Source organism: Ipomoea triloba, chromosome 13, assembly GCF_003576645.1.
Source record: "Ipomoea triloba cultivar NCNSP0323 chromosome 13, ASM357664v1".
NCBI lineage: Eukaryota > Viridiplantae > Streptophyta > Magnoliopsida > Solanales > Convolvulaceae > Ipomoea > Ipomoea triloba.
In genome coordinates, this window is record NC_044928.1 from 21,776,122 (window position 1) to 21,792,253 (window position 16,132).

A 16,132-nucleotide genomic window follows, 5' to 3' on the forward strand; every position below is an offset into this window, starting at 1 on the left:
GACTCCATAAATTTGAAGAGCTATAAGGCAGACACCAAATTTGGAGGTGTGGTATGTACGTGGTGATAGAATAATTTGATGTAGAGTTATTGATAAATATATGTTTATAACTACATTTACAAAGTTTGCAACAAAAACAAAAACAAAAAAAAAAAAAAAAAAAAAAAAAAAAAAAAAAAAAAAAAAAAAAACAAACAAAACAAAACAAAAAACTCCATTTACAAAAGAAAGAATTGTCTTTTAATTTATAGGTAAACATATTAAGTTTGGGGAAAGCGTGGACGGCAGCAGGATTCGAACCTATGTGGCCGTAACTTATGATTTCAAGGCATGCCCAAAAACCACTTCAGCACATCTACCAATTGTTCTTATGGTAGTAAAACTTTTGATCTTGATAACACATGAGCAACTAGCAAGGCTACAAAATAAAACGTGGACGGCAGGATTCGAACCTGCGCGGGCAAAGCCCACATGATTTCTAGTCATGCCCGATAACCACTCCGGCACGTCCACAATTAGTTGATGTTTTCAAAATTCATACATAAATCCTAATAATTTACAACAGGTAGAAGATGTTACCATCAACCCTTTCAAGTTCCAATCTTTAAGGAGCTGTACTCAAAAAATTATTTTTCTTCTTACATAAACTCTACCAATTTATTTCTGTTCGCAACAGCAAGTCATTGTTCGAAAATATGCTAATAATAGGGATTTGAAGCCATAACCTCCCACATAACAACACAAGGATAAACCATCCAAGCTATCAAGATCTTGTGTACCAAAGGGTAGGAAGCTTTACTTATGCATGGAGTGCACTGGAAGCAAAGTAGTGGGGGACACATGTGTGGCCAAGAATGAAAGTTGTCAGATGTCGTCCATTTATCAACCATCCGTGAGTCCTTTAACAATATAAATAAGCACCCTTCCCTCCCTTTAAAGGGTATCTCTTGGCTCACCAAATGCCTTCTGGTCCAGTGGTCTGAGTCTTCTCTCTCTCCCTAGCACGCCAGGGTTCGAGTCCTGCTAGTAACATATTTAGTTTTGTTTTATTTGTTAGTCCTTTAACTTGTGTCATTTATTTATTATCGGGCCGCCATTTTGGGCTCTATTCAATTCATTAGGGCTATGGTATTCTTTGGGCTGCCGTTTTGGGCCAATATCTCGGGCTTTGTGCATGCTATTCTGGGCTAGCGCCCCGGGTAATAAAGCTACTTTCTTCCTATCCCTCATTATGTACCTCTATACCCGATTTATGGTGGACATAGTCCCAATAAAACCATCATTGACGCCGTATGTGGGGAACGCTACGAAAATCATGTGTTCCTAGTTTCTACCCGTTGGTAGCAGCATGAAAGAGTTACCATTCCTGAATACTCTGGCTAGGAATATGGTTTTTAAGTAAAAATCGGTTTCACCATTCGACCTGCGAGTGTTTCAAGAAGTAGGGTGTTGATCATGCAGGCTAGTTAAGTGTTACTTGATCATAACATGAAATGAGTTTGAGTTTCACATGCTGTTAAAATCCTGTGTTCATAATTTGTACCCGTTCTACCCTTTCCTTTTACACAATCAAACTCGAGATACGCCAAAATGACCAAGTCAAAAAGTGAACATTCGTTGTTCCCGCAAAAATGTCTTAGCCAGCAAAGCAAGGTTATGTCTGTTTCACCAGGGTCAGTTTTCCACCCAAGTAACGTGACAGGTCCAATTTCTTAGCTTTTATTTAAACTCATTACAATTAACAAGTATTTTATTCCAATTCAAATGTTTGAACCAAACAGTCCTTTAATTCTTATTTAATGAATGTTTTGCATGACATGCGAAATAATAAAGTTATTGCATTTACGAAATATTACAATTTTTTTGGACATCTTAATATAGTAATTAAAGAGGAAAAATTTTTATATACCCTGTCCCGGGTTGTTATGCCGTGGACCCAGGTCCACCTTACAAGGTGGATTGGGTTTACATTCAAATACATTATACTCTACATTCACAATTTGTAAACTCCACATTCACACATTACAGGATTATATATTTAGTAACTATATTACCACTGTTATGCATTCACACATTTAAAACTCTATATTCACAGGTCCTATACTCCATATTCACAACTTGAAAACTCCCCATTCACACATTACAGGGCTACAAGTTGCTAGAACTTCTTAACTCTATTACAGATTCACACATGCATAACTCTACATTAACGATTTCTATACTCCATATTCACAATTTGAAACCTCCACATTCACACATTTCTGGGCAACTCTACATTCACACAATCATAAATCTACATTCACGATTTCTATACTCTACATTCACACAATCATAAATCTACATTCACGATTTCTATACTCTACATTCACACTTTGAAACCTCTACATTCACACATTTTTGGACAACTCTATATTCAACAATATGTTTACTAATTTAAAAAAAAAAAAAAAAGAAAAAAAAAAGACAAAAACGACGTAGTTTTGGGCCCAGGTCCACCTTGCAAGGTTGACCTAGGTCCACAGCATAATTTGCCCCTGTCCCTGAGGTAAATTTTGTATGTTTAGATTTGTACAATCAAAGTTGGCCTAGGGCCAGGCTTTAAAGCCCTCCACTACTTTCGTGGACTTCTAAAGGCTAGCCCGTCTTACCCCGCGATTGAATAGAAATACTACGTAATATTTTAGTTTCACTTAAATGAAACTATAGTATGTATAAAAAGAAATTGAATAACATGCTTTACATATTGGGTGTATATTGTCAAATGAAACTGCAGTTATATTGAAATGATATTGTAGTTGTGTTATAGTGAAACTACAATGTATATAAAATGAAACTGAATAACAGTTTCACATATTTAAGTGTATATTGTCCAATGAAACCGTACTATATTTAAAATATTTTTAGATATGTTTAGTTTAAACATAATAAATATAATTTTTACTTGAGTCTAATATATAGAAGATTTTAACATTTCATATTTGAATCAAATTTAAAAACCTATTTAAATTTATAGTTTTAGTTTGGATAATGTAAATATTTTTTTGACCTAATATTTAAAATATTTTTTAATATGCTCATTTGAGTTTTAAAAAAAACACACACACACAATTTTAGCTTTCAAATATAATATATGTGAAATTTTAATATCTAATATCTAGGTCAAACTTATTGTTAAGATATAACATAATTTAAAAAGGAAAATGCTAATCTCCGTAAAATTGCCATCCACTCACAAAACAATCACTCTATGATGTAACTAAATGCTAACCACTAGTTTTTCTTTTTTAATTTGAGTGACTCTCCAGTAAGATTGTCTCACAAATCCTTATCGATCAATCGGGTCGGGTCAAGTCAAGATAGAAATGTAATATTTATACTGAAAAATATAATATTGATCAAGAATAAAGTATTTGTTACTTATAACGAAAAGTGTAATACTTTTGAAGAAAAAATATAATATATACTTTTAAATCAAAATGTAAAGGTATTACATTTTTCTTTAAAAGTATTACATTTTCCTTTATAAGTAATAAACATTTTATTCTTGATTAGCATCATATTTTTTCTATTACATTTTCATCTTGACCCTACCATCTCACGGACAAATATTTGTGAGATGGTTTCACACAAGTTTTGCCTTTTAATTTTAATTTGAACTATTTTTTTAAATCTTTAAGCTTATGTGGTAGAGAGTGGTTGTTTGTGAGTGTAAAATTCGAGGTTTAATTTGTAACTAAAAGTATCCACACCAATAACATATTAAGTTCATCAAAAATCTAAAAATCAACATAGATTTCTAATTTTAATTTAGATAATGTGAATAATGTTTAACCTTAAGAGACGTTTTGATAGTCATGAAAGTTCAAACTTTCTAAAAAATTTAAAACGTGGAATCTTTTTCCCGCATTACTAGTACATCGACTTGAGAAAGTTTGAATCAACTAGTAATCTAATTATTTGATATCATAGTAAGTAAATCCTTCCTATAGGGGTAGAATTCTTTTCCTTGAGTTACTGATAATAAACAAAACTTTTCAATTACATATTTATTTTTAAGGTCATTATTATATGAACCATGGTCCACACAATTGTGTTGACCACAAATAAAAAGTACATTATTTTTGTGTATAAAGTGTTGAAAAAATAGCATAAAATGGCATAGAAAGTGGTTATTTGTGGTAAAAATATATGTAAGGTCCACTTTCGATTTGGATCGGGTCAAAGTGGATTCGGGTTGTTCGTAGTTAGACAAAAGATATTGATATATTGTACGGTCAAAACAGATAATAGGTGAATGAGAAATTGATTTCTCAAAGTAGACCCATTTGAGTTGGAAAATAAGGTGGAAAGGCTTTAAAGAAACTTTTGTCCCACATTAATTTGGGAAGTGGATTTGCACCACTATATATACAAGAGTCTTTTTAAGGCATATTAAATTGTATAGCATAAAGGTTCTTTCTTGTGGGTATCACACGACTCAAGCTAAAATACATTACTTGAGTATTGAAAGTACGTTATTTAGTATACTATATACTATTAAATAATGTACTTTAAGTACACAAAATAATGTGTTTTTAGTATATTAAAAATGTACTATGTATTAATGGGAAGTACATTATTTGATTATTGGAAGTAATTTATTTTGTATACTATCATATTCAGTATACAAATATTGTACTTTTAATATTTTAAATATATGCTTTGTATCCATAGAAAGTACATTATTTCGTATACTATCAAATAATATATATTTAGTACACAAATAATATATTTTAGTATATTAAAAATGTACCTTGTATTCATAGTAGAAAAAGATTTACCACTAGGATAAAAACCTCTCTTTTAATGAAGTTGTAGTTCTTGAATTTCTAGTGCTCTTCCAATTCCACTTATCTCTTTCTTTATTCTCTGCATTGTTCTTGACATCCAATTATGATATAATTATTGATAAGTTCAGTTTTTTACCACATTTTACCCTTATTTTCACACCTAATTTTTGTGCCTCAATGGTCATTATTTTGTTTAAAATGTTTCTTATTTGCTTGGTTTACACATGTAAGGACCAATAATTTGGGAATCCAAGTCAAAAAGGAGAAACTTTTAAACACTTTGGAGCAAAATGAAGCTGATTGCACAAAGGAAAGAAGTTGTCCAAGATGTATGGCCAAGTGTCCATCCGGACATCTACAGTATGACTCGAGTGTTCGACCATAGAGTAAAGTAAGGAAGACATCAAGTCAAGACGTACAATGGATTGTCTAGCCGCACAACCTGGACAGAAAGGTTACAGGCATCACGTCCAACCACACAATTGAGGAACGACGAGTCTCACGGGTTCATGTTCGGTTGCATGGCCGGATAGCTGAGTGAAGAATTGACTAGTGTCGCGACGTCTGGCTAGACACCTAGCCACACTTGTGATGTCTACTACAATATTTAAGCGCAAAACTCTATTATTTTTTGTAGTTTTTCTCATTCTAGATCGCGCTAGCCTTCTCTTTGTCATTTTTATAAGAATTTATAACTTAGATTAGACCTAGATTAGACATTTACATGGGATATAACACTAGTAAGAGACAAAATCATAGATAGATTGAAGATCTACATTCAATTCCATTAATGTCAAGATAGGTTCAATTATTCTCTTTTTCATACATTTTGTAATGACTAGTTTGAGATTGATGATTGTCGTTGTTGTTCATTTGCTATGCGAATAGTCTTTTAGGGGTATAGGTTAAGGGAGTATGATCTCTCAAGATGTCAATTATGTGATTAATTGCATAAAAGAGTGGAATATAATTATGTAACATCTCTATAAATATTCAAAACTTTCATCCTTTTTGCAATTTGCCATATAATTTATTTGAGTTCCCAATTAAAATCATAATAAGATAACTATTGTATAAGTTAGCAAGTCGCTCCCAAATGAAGTTAAATTTATAACTTTGTAGTTACTAAGTTAATAGTCTGACCAACTTAGTTGGATCGCTCCAAAAACATTTACTTTTTGTTCTTTTAGTACAAGTTTTGCATGCTTAGTCAGATGAAAACAAGATATTAAAAAAAAAACTCATTTTTTCCCGTTATATATATACACGCTAATATGTGGCTAACATAATTTTTATAAAATATGGAATTAACAATTTTTTATTAATATAATAGCACATAGAAACGTAAGAATTCAAGGAATACAATACATGAATATTTAAAAAGTAGATAAAATAAATGACTGCAGTTTTTAATTTTGATAACATTACTTATGCAAATGATCAGTAGTTTGCCTTAAAAAATTTTGAGAGAATAGCTGCGGTGAATGCAAAGAACCTTATGGGCACACAATAATAAGTTAACGGGCACACAAATGACTGCAAAAGGGCACACGATTGAAAAATCAGTTCATCTTTTGAGGATACAATAAGCAGTTAACTGGCACACAACAAGCAATTAACGGGCACGGAACGGACTGCAAAAGCTTCCAAAATAAAACACACGCGAATTAAAAGCTTCCAAAATAAAACCACTACTAGAAAAGACAATAATAACCCTCAAAACTAGTGTGTACACTCATAACCAAAAATAAAACCAAAATTACAATCAATCTTAGACCATTGAATATTACAATCCAACTTACACAATTAGTCATCATAATCCTCTATAATACATTAGTACTCACATGAATACATACATACACACACACACACACACACACACATATATATATATATATATTCCTATTTTGCAGGCCGGGTGATGTATAAATGTAGGTAGCTAGCAAACAAGCATAGATGGGTGATGCATTGATGTACAGAATATAATGCAAATTTATACATGAAGATGATGGAATAATGTTGAACAATGAAAATGGCTTCCCCGGCCATATACTATATTACTATGCACTCCCCTCAGCTCTCAAATATAATTAAACCAATCAAGTCCTCTTTGTCAATGGAATCCCATTATTCCTCAATGTTCTTTCTATTGTTTTTAATGCCATGCAAGCTGGATAGGGACCAAAACAAAATGCAATCCTTAAATAGCTAGTTAGCTAGCTTCTACAACTTAATAATACAGTCTCACTGCCATTTCTGTAGCTATAACTTATGCAAGGGAATTGAACACAGCTCTGTGACTGTGAGAACCCAAGCAAAGCAGCAGAGATATATTTCATTTGAGAATTTGAAAACCAACAAAATTTCTCGCCGTTGCCGGGGATCGAACCCGGGTCACCCGCGTGACAGGCGGGAATACTCACCACTATACTACAACGACAACTGTGAGAATATAAGCAAAATGAATTTAATGTAGAAAATAGAGTAAAGAAAACCAACAAAAACACTCGCCGTTGCCGGGGATCCAACCCGAGCCACCCGCGTGACAGGCAGGAATACTCACCACTATACTACAACGACTTTGGCTTTGATGGGCTCAATTAGTTATTCTTAGTATGTTATAGAATTTGCATTTATTATAGCAATGCTTCTTTATTTATTACAGTATTTTTTTTTTTTAAATTTAGTCTCTAAACTCTAATTATTAATTTGATAGCATTAAATTTGCCACTACAAAAGTAGTGTCAATGTAATTCTTCATTAGAAATTTATAATTATATTTGAGCATTTCTATTCACAAAGCATTAACAATGAGGGCAAAAATTTTTTTTCTTTTTTTTTTTCTAGGTGTTTAATTTATTTAAAATTAGTTATGGTTTTTGTTTTTTTGTAGTGTCCAATATATATTTTCTTTTAAATATTTTAACATTCGTTTTATGTATTATCATATAATAGTAATTTTGTTTTTAAAAGTTTAACATTAATATTAATATTAAAGATTATAATGGAGATATTATTAAGAGATATATTCAAATAAGTAATAAGTTTGAAATGTATAACTTTAGTGAAATTGTATTTATTTTTAATTTGCTTTTGAAAATCTCTTTATACACAACATAGACCACTTATTTGGAGAAATTGTTTCTTTTGAAAGTTTCATTAACATTTTAATTAAATATTATGAAATATTTTCTTATTAATTATTATTTTCATAAAATTTATATATAAAGGAGTTATATCGTTATGTTATTAATTGCTAATTTACTTAGACATTTTTTTATATAAATTATTTTAAATGTGTAATATAATATAAAAAGTTGATACTTAATTATTTAAATTAAAGCATATTAATGTAGAAATTTTACTTCAATTCTCATACTTCATAAGTTGAGAAAAATTAGTTTTTTTCTACACCCTTAATTCAGGGTACATTTTTTAATATATTTTATTTGTGTATTGAATGTACATTATTTGATAATATACAAAATAATGTACTTTCATTACTCAAATAATGTATTTTTCATTAATACAAGGTACATTTTTAATATACTAAAAATACATTATTTGTGTACTTAATGTACATTATTTGTCTCTACCGTCTTTACTTCCTTTTTCTTTTTTTTTTTGAGAAAAACCAAATCAATTATTCATTGAATACAGAGGGGAGGAGAGTCAACCCAAATACAAAGGTCAGTATTCGAATGGGCAGCCCGAGCTAACGTATGAGCTTGTCAATTCACTGATCTATTAACATGTCTAACAGCAAATGCTTGGAAATTAGATTAGTCCTACGACACTCCCTAACTGCAAAGTTTGTATATGAACAATCCCCGCTCTAACCAGGATAATGCTTCTTTGATTGCAAGAGCTTCGGCGAGACGTGGATCTTTCATAGCTCTTAGAGGACCAGAGATAGTGGCTTGGAAAACACCTGCCTGGGAGGCAACTATAGCTCCAAAAGTGGTGGAATTGTCCGAGATAGAAGCGTCTACATTAAAAAAAAAAAAAAAAAAAAAAAAAAAAAAAAAAAAAAAAAAAAAAAAAAAAAAAAAAAAAAAAAAAAAAAAAAAAAAAAAAAAAAAATAACAAAAAAAAAAAAAAAAANTATATTTGAGCATTTCTATTCACAAAGCATTAACAATGAGGGCAAAAATTTTTTTTCTTTTTTTTTTTCTAGGTGTTTAATTTATTTAAAATTAGTTATGGTTTTTGTTTTTTTGTAGTGTCCAATATATATTTTCTTTTAAATATTTTAACATTCGTTTTATGTATTATCATATAATAGTAATTTTGTTTTTAAAAGTTTAACATTAATATTAATATTAAAGATTATAATGGAGATATTATTAAGAGATATATTCAAATAAGTAATAAGTTTGAAATGTATAACTTTAGTGAAATTGTATTTATTTTTAATTTGCTTTTGAAAATCTCTTTATACACAACATAGACCACTTATTTGGAGAAATTGTTTCTTTTGAAAGTTTCATTAACATTTTAATTAAATATTATGAAATATTTTCTTATTAATTATTATTTTCATAAAATTTATATATAAAGGAGTTATATCGTTATGTTATTAATTGCTAATTTACTTAGACATTTTTTTATATAAATTATTTTAAATGTGTAATATAATATAAAAAGTTGATACTTAATTATTTAAATTAAAGCATATTAATGTAGAAATTTTACTTCAATTCTCATACTTCATAAGTTGAGAAAAATTAGTTTTTTTCTACACCCTTAATTCAGGGTACATTTTTTAATATATTTTATTTGTGTATTGAATGTACATTATTTGATAATATACAAAATAATGTACTTTCATTACTCAAATAATGTATTTTTCATTAATACAAGGTACATTTTTAATATACTAAAAATACATTATTTGTGTACTTAATGTACATTATTTGTCTCTACCGTCTTTACTTCCTTTTTCTTTTTTTTTTTGAGAAAAACCAAATCAATTATTCATTGAATACAGAGGGGAGGAGAGTCAACCCAAATACAAAGGTCAGTATTCGAATGGGCAGCCCGAGCTAACGTATGAGCTTGTCAATTCACTGATCTATTAACATGTCTAACAGCAAATGCTTGGAAATTAGATTAGTCCTACGACACTCCCTAACTGCAAAGTTTGTATATGAACAATCCCCGCTCTAACCAGGATAATGCTTCTTTGATTGCAAGAGCTTCGGCGAGACGTGGATCTTTCATAGCTCTTAGAGGACCAGAGATAGTGGCTTGGAAAACACCTGCCTGGGAGGCAACTATAGCTCCAAAAGTGGTGGAATTGTCCGAGATAGAAGCGTCTACATTAAAAAAAAAAAAAAAAAAAAAAAAAAAAAAAACAAAACAAAACAAAACAAAACAAAACAAAACAAAACAAAACAAAAAAACAAAAAAACACAAGCAGGCAAGTTGGGTTAATATTGTTGGATTGTTAGCCTTTTGAAGCTCAGCCCAACACTCTCATGCATTCATTAATCAGTGTACCTGTAGGCCTTTTGATGTTATTGACATCCCACCTCTTGTTGTGCCAAATTAATTCATTTCTCCCCTTCCAGGTAGCCCATAAAGTTGCCACAATGTTCATTATTTGGTCCTCAGCACAGTTAATAAGAGAATGTGACAGCCACTCTTCAAGTCTGTGGTAGGAGGCCACGCATGTTATTCCACAGGTAGGACTACTCATCTCAAAAATAAATGACTTCTAGACTCCATTTCTTGCTGGCATATTGGACAGTCAATTCATACCTCAATTTTTTTGTTAGTAAGGGCCTTTGGAACTGACAGAATGTTCCTTGCACAGCGCCAAAGGAAGTTTTTTATTTTTGGGGGGATTTTCAGCCTCCATAATTGATTCCAAGCTTGAAAGTTTCCGGTTGTGAAGCTTCCCCAGTTAACATCCTATACCCACTCTTGACAAAATAGAACCCTTTCATGTCATTTTTCCAGAACCAATGGTCACTATAAGTCCTAGACACAGCTCAATAAGCCTAGCATCTCGGTTGTTGAAGTGTTGTTCAATTAAATGGTAATTCCAATCACCAGTAGATACATCAATAAAGTCTGCCATCTTAACAACTCCTGTGTGTCTGAGAAATTGGTGGTGATATTTGTATACTAAATCTACATTATTTGTCTCTACCGTCTTTACTTAATGCTGCTTTACTCTAGGATAAAATTTAATTAAAGAGAAAATTCTATATTTTCTGTTTATTCAAAGTGTATATACAAATATAGAGTTATTTTTGCAATCTGTGACCCTGTGTTGTGTTTTTTTTTGCAAATAGAAGGGCGTTTGCAGTATTTGTAATGTATTTTATAGAATTCTGTGGTCAATTCACGATGATACCATTTCTTTTAACTTGATCATAATTTTTGGATTCTTTTTTACATATGTATAATTTCGTATTTTAAATATTTTTTGCCACAAACTTGAATTCTTTTGGGATAAATTTTACTCTGTCCATCTCATTTTATGTGTCAAGTTCAGGTAACGAATTGATTAAATCTTTACAATTTAATTTTTCATAATATTAAATTTAGAATTAGTATGTAAAATTTTATATATTTAGAAACTACATTAAAAGTACTATCAAACACACACAAAAAATCAAATTTAAAAATTATAATAAAATACTAATGGAAATAAACAAAAAAACAATTGATTTGACCAATAAACAAGTAAATAGGAGGAGTAAAACGGACAAAAGGGGTATTAATTTACAAATGTTCTATTAAACTCTCAATTATTAACATGTATTAAAAAAAAAAAAAAAGGGAATAAGGGTCAAATAAACCCTTAAAGTATTCATGAAAATACAATTAAACACTTTGAACTAGAAAAATCTCCAATTACTCCTCGAACTTAGAAAAAAAGTGCAATTAACCCATTTGACCAGTAGATGGTTTTAGGCATGGTCTCCGTTTGACCAAGAATTTACCCAAAAGTATTTCTGAGCATTTTAAAATTCAGCAGTCCCTTTATGCTGAATAAAATGGCATCTATTCTATGATTACCAAACAGGTATAGAACACACTGTACATAGACTAATGTAACTATGGAAGACTACCATGCATTTCAAAAAATTCACTTTCCAGCCAAGAAACGGATTAAAAACCCAAATTTAACAGCAACCCTCTCACCATTGCTCAAATCTAATCAGTAGAAAAAGATGCAATGAGAAGGGAAAAGAATACAGTAGTGTAATAATCATACAGAAAGATAATGACAACGAAATACCAGCATCCTAGCAAACCTCCTGTCTCTACCAAGTCACACTTCCATGAAACAATGCACACACGACAAATCTAGTATCTCCTTCTCGGGCTTCTAGAACGATGACTTCGAGGGGATCTGCAGAGATGAGGAAAGTGCATATTATATTTGAGAAAATCAAAGCCCCTAAGTCTCTAAGCCTCTCTAACAGGGGCAATAACGGATTGAATTGAGTGTAATTATTTGGCCAAAGTAGATGAAGAGGCTATTCCAAATAGAGCTTAGAAAAAAATACAAACATTGTTAGAATAAATTTCTTTGTAATTATTTAGAATGAACGGTAATTTTGGAATTTAAAATTTTCAATTAAAGGTCTGTGTCTCTGTCTCTCCATAATGAGCTTTTCATTAGATTATGGCATCTCAGAAAGAGACAATTTGCCTCTTATCTACTCCAGGAACCATTGTAAAAACATTGTATGGCACAGCTTATAACTTCTTGGAGTAGATTATAACTACTTGTATGGCATAGCTTATGACCAAGTCTAGTGAACTTTCGATCTACGGAAGCAGAGTTGGAATGTCATTTCAGAAACTCCAAACCAAATAATTAAAACATAGGGACACATGCAAATCAATTCATTTGAATTAAAATATAGACATGCATTATCTCATGCCTTAAGATGATTTGTTTCTTACAACTAAGGACAAGCTTAAGAAAGCCATATAACTTTTCCTAATTACATCCACACAACTTCCCTACATATGTATTCAGTCAACCCATTTTTTATGTGCTGTATCAGTCAAGGAGAACTTCAACTAGTATGGCATTCCCAACAGGGTTTATAACTACTGCGATAATACCTTTACATGATAACCATCCACTAGTTTGTTAATTTTCATTACGAAAACTAACTCCATGTTCCTTGCTATCAAACTTCTATTTTTTTGCATTCAAACTACCCAACAAACAAAGCATGGGATAAAACTACCCTCCTTCAACCTCAAAAAAGGATAAGGCATAATAAAATGGATAAAAGAGGTGGCGCAAAGAATATCTACAATTTGGTTCAAGCCTTGAAGGGCAGGAGGATGATTATGCAAGAGATCTTGCAATAATCAACAAATGGTAATGATCTTATAAAGCTGAGAAGTTGCTGCTTTATAAAACACATAGGACTGGATACAATTAGCATTGCCAAGAGATATCAATATCACAGATGATCACATTCCAATTGACCTAAAAAGGGGAAAAAATCATATCATACCTTCGCCTAACATTCCTCCTCCTGAATGGACCCTTGCTAAATGCCCAATCAACATTAATGGTTTGAGTGAGGAGTTGAGTTCCTTCCATCTCAGCTATAGCTTTCTGTGCTTCTTCAATATTCTCATATTCAATCAGTGCATAGCCCTAGAGTAAAACATTTGTAAGATATATGATGAAAGAATAGTAGCTACAATGACTCTCAATGAATGTCCAAAACAAAAACAAATAGCCACTATATTAGTAATTCAAAAAACATTGACCCTTGGTCATTTACAGAAACAAGGTGACATAAGATAGGGTGCAAGTTGTGTAAATGGCCATTCAAAGCCATAACTTTGGAGGACATTTTTATCAAAATACCACCCAAAGTTAATGGACTATTGTTCACTTACCTTGACAAATCCAGTACGACGATCCAGATTTAGATGTAAATTTCTAATCTCCCCAAATTCACCAAATGCATTATGGAGATCATCTTCTTGTGCCTCTTCATGAACCCCAGTAACCAACACAATCCATCCTTCAATTGCTGCACAAAATTTAGTAACATTAGACTTTTCCGAGTTCTTTTAATGAATCTTTGGACTCAAACTACTTAAAACTGTCCAGACCTGTGTTACAAATTTGGCAACTATAGAACATGAGCACAACTATGCATTTTATGTGTCAATATTATAATTTCCTGTGCGTGCATACAGACAAGCTACATAACATTAACAATTGAAATTCAGATTGAAACATAAAATAAAGGCTATCAAATCATTCCTAGTTGGTGGGAGGGGGGGAAGAAAGGGAGGTCTACTTCTTAGCTAGCCATCATTTGGAATGATCAAATATCGAGATTCAAACAACTTGGTTTGTAATCATAGCATGGAAGTGGGTTTGGCACTCCAACCATCATGGTGAGATGGAACTCCACAATTTCAGATGGTGTTATATTTTCTATAGCAAGCTTCAGTGACAAAGGCATCTGTCTCATTGATGGATCTCCACAATTTCAGATGATCTTATCTAATGTCGGGCTCAAGCCTTTAGTGGATTGACATCTTTAACTATTTATGTAACACATGATCAGCCGTGAAGTTAGACAGGTTTACAGAAACAATTGGCTTAATTTTGATATTTATAGTTATAGGGATTGAAGCAGTTTTTGGTAATTTGTCTTTACATTATGCCTTATAATGTAATTATGACATTAAAATTATGTAGGGATTGGGGAATTCCTCATCTTCTAGTAAGGGAAGGAAGGAAGCTAGTGAGCAACAGAACATAATCCTAAGTTGCAAAATGGAGGCTTGATCTTCGACATAGGACAAGTTAAGGCCCAATATCAGCAAAGTGATAGACTGGAATATTGAAACCAATCATCTATATAACACATTCAAATCCACAAAGGCCACAACAGGATGCGGGAATGGTTAATGGAAAAGGAATTCAAAAGTAGTAACCAATATGCATAGTTATCACGGCGTCGCATTGGCGTCCTGTCGGCGCCTGGAGGCTTTGCCTCGCCTGAAAATGGTGAGGCGGCTGAGGCAACACCCTAATATCCATTGCAATAAAAAAGCATCATATATCACTTTATTCTTCCATTCAACTGACATTCTCCTTTCTTCAGGCTACCAAACAAAGCATTACCAGAAGCAGCTTTTAGCAGTACCACTCTGTGTACTTATAATCACTACTATATACTGCTTCACAGCACCCTAATACCCATTGCAAACAAGTGCATGCAAAAATTTTCATACTCCCCTTGCCCAACATATTCAGCTGAAAGCAGATGTATACAACATCCGAACAATTAGCAGTCTTGTTTTCCATTTTGTAATAAAAATATACGGAGTAATTATTAATCCGAAAGAGTAACTTTAACAATAGAACAGATCAAGTCACAAAACGCATAAATAGTAATCTCACTCAGGCAATTACGGAAATGGGTGGAACTCGGTAATGTAACTCCATGGGGGTGCGGTTGGAGAAGTGTGATGCGTTTACACACATGCATATATAAATATAAAGTGAGAGAGAGAGAGAGAGAGAGAGAGAGAGCGAGGGGAACTGACATCGTTCGGGACCAGGGCCGCCGTCGGAATCGAGAGAGTCAAAGCGCGCAGACATCCGAACATTCCGGTCGGCCTCAGCAGCGTCTTCGCGAAATCCGCGGCCTTTGGTCTTTCTGGGAGCAGAGGAGGAGCCGCCGGTAACAAGCGACTTGATCCTGGGAGTCGGAGCCCTAGGGGACGATGGCGTGTCCACATCCTCGTCCATCAGATCGTCATCCTCCGGCTCGAAGTCCACCGTCTCAGCCTCTGCGTTCGCCATTTGCTGCTGCGTCGTGTTTTCACCCTTTCCCTTCTCTATTTGTTTCTTAAGAATGAATTGTAGGGATGGGGTTTTGTTGCTGAAACTGAGAAATAGGGTTTTAGAATTGTGTAGTTCTCCATTGATTTGGTTGTTTTGTCATTTTTAATTTTTAATTTGGGAGTTTTGTGATAATAAAATCTAGAGTTAATTCCAACAATGGTCCTCCGACTATATTGATTTTTTAAAATTGGTCCCTGACTTTTAATTTGAATAATTTAGACACTTGACTTTCAAATTCTTTCCAATTTAATTCTTTTGTCCGATGAAGGTTAAGTGGAAGTTAAATTAAGGGGTAAAATAGTCATTTCATATATATATATATATATATATATATATATATATATATATATATATATATATATATATATATATATGTATGCAAAAAACCCTGGATAACTGATCAAAACTCATCAAGATCAAATGCAAAGAAAAGAGTTGG

The 16,132-nt window shown here is 32.3% G+C and overlaps 1 protein-coding gene and 2 non-coding genes across 3 annotated transcripts; all 3 read right to left on the reverse strand.

The window, feature by feature from the left end:
• Positions 1–431: 431 nt before the first annotated feature.
• Positions 432–513, reverse strand: TRNAS-AGA. Its single transcript has one exon. It is a non-coding gene; the product is annotated as a tRNA-Ser (tRNA).
• A 6,684-nt stretch (positions 514–7,197) lies between these two features.
• On the reverse strand, positions 7,198–7,269 carry TRNAD-GUC. The gene has a single exon. It is a non-coding gene; the product is annotated as a tRNA-Asp (tRNA).
• A 4,618-nt stretch (positions 7,270–11,887) lies between these two features.
• On the reverse strand, positions 11,888–15,740 carry LOC116001752 (RNA-binding protein Y14A-like). The gene is made up of 4 exons (XM_031241688.1): positions 15,393–15,740; positions 13,722–13,858; positions 13,328–13,473; positions 11,888–12,198 (listed from the first exon to the last, which is right to left on the reverse strand). The coding sequence occupies exons 1-4, from the start codon at positions 15,649–15,651 to the stop codon at positions 12,153–12,155; spliced, it is 588 nt and encodes a 195-aa protein (XP_031097548.1). The 5' UTR covers positions 15,652–15,740; the 3' UTR covers positions 11,888–12,152.
• Positions 15,741–16,132: the final 392 nt, after the last annotated feature.

Bases quoted from the DNA above. Each gene is read 5' to 3' on its own strand.
- LOC116001752 (XM_031241688.1), bottom strand. From the start codon at position 15,651: ATGGCGAACGCAGAGGCTGAGACGGTGGACTTCGAGCCGGAGGATGAC. The intron at 13,859-15,392 runs GTCAGTTCCCCT...AATTTTGTGCAG, and splicing joins CGGCCCTGGTCCCGAACGAT to CAATTGAAGGATGGATTGTG. The intron at 12,199-13,327 runs GTATGATATGAT...TCATCTCTGCAG, and splicing joins AGGAGGAATGTTAGGCGAAG to ATCCCCTCGAAGTCATCGTT.